This window comes from Seriola lalandi, unplaced genomic scaffold, assembly GCF_002814215.2.
Source record: "Seriola lalandi dorsalis isolate HSWRI2012SDOR001 ecotype SW California unplaced genomic scaffold, Sedor1 jcf7180002054883, whole genome shotgun sequence".
NCBI lineage: Eukaryota > Metazoa > Chordata > Actinopteri > Carangiformes > Carangidae > Seriola > Seriola lalandi.
Genome location: NW_019525658.1, coordinates 632858 through 638790, shown reverse-complemented (window position 1 = coordinate 638790; position 5933 = coordinate 632858). Strand labels below are relative to the sequence as shown.

General features: G+C 42.0%; 1 protein-coding gene across 3 annotated transcripts in view; it reads left to right on the top strand.

The window, feature by feature from the left end:
- Positions 1 to 1065: 1065 nt before the first annotated feature.
- Positions 1066 to 5933, top strand: part of lhx2b (LIM homeobox 2b) — a 10164-nt gene continuing 5296 nt past the window's right edge. For 2 of the 3 annotated variants that reach the window (XR_002760084.2, XM_023397537.2), the window contains exons 1-3: positions 1066 to 2344; positions 3767 to 3969; positions 4751 to 5121. Coding sequence is in view for 2 of the 3 variants with exons in the window: in XM_023397537.2 (XP_023253305.1) it covers positions 2162 to 2344; positions 3767 to 3969; positions 4751 to 5121 (757 nt within the window). In the remaining variant the exon portion in view is untranslated. The remainder of the gene's footprint in view (positions 2345 to 3766; positions 3970 to 4750; positions 5122 to 5933) is intronic. The other variant, XM_023397538.2, reaches the window with a different exon arrangement.

The window sequence follows — 5933 nt, the reverse complement described above, 5'->3', positions numbered from 1 at the left end:
GGGGGGGGTGGGTGTTATAAATATCAAGGAAACCGAAACATGTAAATTGATGTTTTAGCGCGTAAATCTGCAGCTAAAATATTGTTGTTATAATTTGAAATAATCCAGGAAGTGAGGAGGCTGCATGGCGGGATGGAGTCCTCCTCTAATCATTTCACTAACTGGACTGAGTCTTCAAACAGAGCTGATGTGATAACGTGTCATTCTCTCTCACTCCGCTGTAACCACCGTCTTTTGTGAGAGAGATCAAACCTTCTCCTCCGGTCCTCAAACACGTCCTCTGATGACAAAGTCCACTTCCCATTCCACCTCCCCAGCCCCCTTCCCAATTAAGAGCAGAGAGCTAATTATGAAACGAGCGGATCCGGGATCAGTTCAAGCTTCACTTTGCAGCTGAACCAAACTGTGGTGGAGACACAACTCTGGAGCTGGAGATCAGGACGTGAAGCCAGAACATTGTTTAAAAAAAAAAGGATGGAGAACAGTCAGCGGCGCCGAAATGACTTTTTTTACGTAATTGACACAAAGTTTTAAAAAATAAAACACACTTTCCTCTAAAGTTCATTTAGTGGCAGTTTTGGAACCTGATAGTCTCGCGTTGTTTCCTTGGTTTGGTTTTAAAATCTCTTTAAAATGTGACACTGACCTGTGACATTTAAGACATCTTATATTTTATTTTTTTTATGAAAAAAGTACTTTACGTGAGTTCTTCACGTGAAGGACACCACAGACCAGATGTGACCGTTGTGGGTGTAGTTGTTGAGAAGTGAACAGACAAATTGTTTTTGTTTATTTCACATTAAAATTTGTTTTTTAAATCAAATTTAAAAAAAAATATGGATTAAAGAATGAAGAGCTGTGTGGTACTTTATTTTTCAGACTTGTTGTGCAGCTCTCAGGGTCTGTGCGCAGAGCGCTGTGGTGTCATGGAGAGGCTGGGAGCAGCAGCAGTGTGGAACCCTCTCTGTGCGTCACTGGAGTCCAGGTCCCAGTGGACCTGCTCGGCGCGCGCACACAGCTCCAGCACCTGAGAGGCCCTTAGCCCGTCTTCTTCTTCTCTGTCTTTCGAACTGACCTTTCAAACCGCAGCTCCGGACAGACGGGGCGGCTGAAGGGGGTACGGACGGTGGCCCGGTGGTCCGTGCGTAACGGAGGCAGAAGGAGCTGCTGATTTTTCAGAGCGGTCGGTAAAAATATAACCAAACAGTTCGGTGACGGCGGAACAGCCAATGAACATAAATGGTGCGTCGTGACGCAACAGGGCCCCGTTGATAAGGAGCGGAGAGTCCAACCGGGACTTGAGAAGGAGGAACGGTTTTGGGGGGCCAGCTAACACTCGCCTATCATCAGTCAAAGTGAAGCCAACTCCTCCTCTTCCACTGTCCGGACGTGTGTGCGGCCTCCTCCACGACAGACCAAACATTCATGTCACAGACTGCTGCGAAGGGAAACTGCTTCTTCCGGATTTTATAAAGCAAAACCTGCGCTTTTTTCATTCTTCTGTTTTGTCTGTGCAAAGCTGAAGTAGTTTGAGTTGCTGTGAGCATCAACTCGGACTGTTCGACCCGGAGGAGGGAGGAAGCCTTTCTCAGGCTCCTGTCAGCTTTTTTGGAAATATAATTTTTTTATTTGTCTGGCTGTGATGCAGTAGCAGGCCGCCGCCAAGCTCTGGCAACGCCACTTATAAAGAGTTACTTTACTGTTCTGCAGAAAAAAGGGGAGCCGCTGCCAGTGCCTTGTTTACTGTCGAAATTCTTCAATATCACTCCCGGCGAGGAGGAGGCTCCGGCTCTGACTCCCAGCAGCAGGAGCTTCCATAGTTGGTATGTTTATTCTGCGTAAATGGAAAAGAAAATATAGATAGAGCAGCAGGTAAAAGCAGTAAAATAAAATAAAATAAAACCGCACCTGAGAGAAAATCTCTTCCATAAGAGAAGCGCTTATTTATGAATTAATCATAGCTTATTAATAATGAGAGCAGCAGAGATTCGGATGGCGGTTACCATTGGCAGATGAGACGTAGTGTGGAGAACACGTGTCCAATTTTTCCCTCATATTTTTTCCTCCCTGATCTGGATTTTTCACTTACCACGGCAAAAAAGGAAAAGCAGAAAAAAAGCAGAATTTCGAGCGGCGTCAGTGCGCAGGGCATTCTTCTCTGATGGACATCTTGGCTCTCAGATCCGAAGAGAACAGTTACAATATCCTCCCCTCTGCGGCAACGATGCTTTTCCATGGCCTCCCTGGAGGCGAGGTGCACGGCGTGGTGGAAGAAATGGACCGGAGAGGAAAGAACGAGTCAGCGGCCATCAGCTCAGCCATCGATATGGGGGAATCAGAGACGGTAGGAGAGACTCATGTTGGCCCTCTCGGCTTGTTTGTGCAGGAAGCATGGCAGCCTGAAACATGTGACACTCACACCGCTCCGAGCTCTGAACGCGTATTACTCTCACACAGAAAGAAAAGTCTCCAATAAGTGTCTCAACTTATTGCTGAGTTGTCTTCAAACGCACCAGACGCACAAACTTCCTACAAAAAGGCCTGACCACTGACATTTCTCTGCCACTGAACTTCAGCTCAGCTCCGGTCAAACGGAGCTGAGCTGAACGAGCTGCTGCAGTTTATTAAGAAACAAGAAAAAAACACATTCGTCCTTAAAATGCATCGTTTTCCTTAAAGCTTTAAACAACGCGTTAAACAGTGTGAACACAGCGCGTCTGTGTGATTCATAAACAGAAATGAAATAAATTTTACAGACAAACTGCAATTATTTATCCCTATTATTCCTGCAACAGAATAATTACATTCTATAATTACACTTCAATAAAATAAAAATGCGTTTATGAGAAATGTCAGCAGTGATTTTAAATGCGATACAGTCAAACTATAGGAAGAAAATTATTCATATTAATTCAGCTTCCATCTTTATTAGCAAATTATTATTATTATTGTAATAATAATAATAATAATAGTAATTATTATTATTATATGTGCATGTGTGCGTGCACGTGTGTCTATTTTGGAGGCCTCTCGAAAATAACACTGAATGACAGTCTTGTGTCATAAGCCTTTATTTAGCCTCTTATTCTTGTATCTCTATATATTATTATTATTATTATTATTATTATTATTATTATTATAACGCATTATTATAAGCCCAATATTTATAATAATTATAATTATAATTATTATGAGAAATTAATCGCACAAACTCCTCCACCAAAAATGACAATATTTCTACACTCAGTTTAAATAGAAGTTAATAGTTAATAAGTGTAAAATTGCTGCTGTTTTTCTGTTAGTGTGGAGACACTGTCAGAAATATTAATATTATAATAATGGCCATAAGAGCCAAATATAATTTCTCATTGTGATTCATATTATTCACAGTAGAGCGTCTGCCTGTGTTTTTAACCTAAAGACCTCATTTCCTAAAATATTCCTGTAACATTTCTCACAGAGGAGTACAGGAGAGTTTGTTTGACCTTTTCTCATTGAATTTCAATTTTAACCCACATATGTATTTTAATATCGTTATATATATTTATTCCAACGAAAATAATTCACCATTGAGATATATTCTAAATAATAAGAAATATTCCTCTGTCTGACAGCAGCTGCGCTCCTCAGTGTGAGAATAAAAAGCGAACAGACTCGGTCTCTCCCTCTTGTGTTGATTTAACGTCAGTCTTTCACGATGTTCTGCTAAATCCTTTCCCTTTAATTCGTTTTATTTGACGCCGTGTCCTCCTGCCTCTCTCCGCAGTCTATGCCGTGTATGACCAGCGAGCGCGTGGCCCTGTGCGCGGGCTGCGGCAGGAAGATCGCGGACCGCTACTACCTGCTGGCCGTGGACAAGCAGTGGCACATGCGCTGCCTCAAGTGCTGCGAGTGCAAACTGAACCTGGAGTCTGAGCTCACCTGCTTCAGCAAGGACGGCAGCATCTACTGCAAGGAGGACTACTACAGGTAGGGGGGCGCACAGCCCGGGCCTGGACCTCCACGGTCCCAACCCGGGACGAACCGGGATGAAAGAAATGTTATAAAATGTTCGGGATATATATGTGTTTCAAATTCATTTCAATTAGTGAATTCGTTTTTTAATGAGTTTTAATCTCTTGCAGTTAAAGTGACATCAAAGTGGCAAACGGCAATATATAAAAAAACATATCATCATATAAAAAACAAATTTCCTTCATTTGGTTCCAAAAAACAGCTGAATTTATTCATGATTTCTACTTCAGAGCTTCTGTCCTCTGAAAAAGTATATATATATATATATATATATATATATATATATATATATATATATATATATATATATAGTATAATAATATGATCTTGAGCTGATGAACATTCTCCATATTTTGTGGCTTTATTCACCACCTATATTGAATGTTCAGATCATCAACACCCCCCACCCCACACCCCACACACACACACACACAGACACACACACACACACACACCCTCTCCTCACCACCCCCATCACTGACAGGGAAGCCCTGAATAAAGAATTATTGTTAAATTAGAAAAATGAAAAAACATTTCCAGCTCAGGTTTAGCTGAAAGTGACGTTCGCGGGGCTTCAGTCAGTCTTCAGGTTTAAAGTTTGCTGGGAGGGAAACTTGGTGTTAAACTGTGTGTTAGTTCGGCTGCTCAGGTCACGGAGCCTGCCCCGCGCTGACACGCTGCAGTTCCCGCCAGGCTCCGTGACCAGCCGCTGATGAGGTTTCTGTGTTGTCCGCAGAAGATTTTCGGTGCAGAGATGCGCTCGGTGCCACCTGGGGATCTCAGCCTCGGAGATGGTGATGCGAGCCCGGGACCTGGTCTACCACCTCAACTGCTTCACCTGCACCACGTGCAGCAAGATGCTGACCACTGGGGACCACTTTGGCATGAAGGACAGTCTGGTGTACTGTCGGCTGCACTTTGAGACTCTCATCCAGGGAGAATATCAGACACACTTTAACCACGCGGACGTGGTCCCGCACAAAGGCCTGGGCCCGGCCAACACGCTTGGACTATCCTACTTCAACGGCGTGGGGACAGTGCAGAAAGGCCGGCCCAGGAAGAGGAAGAGCCCCGGGCCGGGGACCGAGCTGGCGGCTTATAACGCAGGTGAGATGTTTACCTGCTGACAGGAGAGCTGTTGTTATTTAGAGCTGGGTTCAGAAAACAAGCGTTTATATATATATATATAAAATACATATAAGGCCTAATCAGACTAATGTATAATTCCTGCTTTAACCTGTTTTGAAAAAATAATAATTTTAGATTTAAAACAGAGAAGCAAAATAAACATTATGAGTGACTAAAGACTGACAGGCTTCATCCAGGAAAACTCTGTTTAACAGTGTCAACTGCATCATAGGAAGTATTCTAATATATATATATATATATATATATATATATATTTATGTATACAATATAAATATAATCTATTATGTGTTCCTCACAGTGACATAACAGCAGCTTTAGGTCCTGGTGTTATTATATTTATAACATCCATAAACAGATGTATTGTGCTTAATATTCAATGTAAAGAAAACTTGATTTAATTTTTCTTAAAATATCATTATATATGAAGTTCATTGTGTTTCCGTTGGAAGATTTGTAAAATAAATACATTCAGGCCACAGTCACATTTTAAACGTGTCAGACACGTGGACTGAACTTTCTCACAGCTTCATTTACATTTCACTGCAGCAGAAAACAACTAAACGATAATGTTAAAAATAATGATTTGCAACAGTTTTTTATTCATGTTTCAGTTATTTTCTTTTTTTTAAAGGGCAGTTTTGTTTCGTCTTTAAGGGATAAAAAGGAAAAGTTGTTTGATGTTCTGGCTTTTGCTTTCACCCTTTTCCACTTGTCAGGCTCCATAGACATCTACAGACCCTAACACCCCACCACCTACCACCCCCACCCCC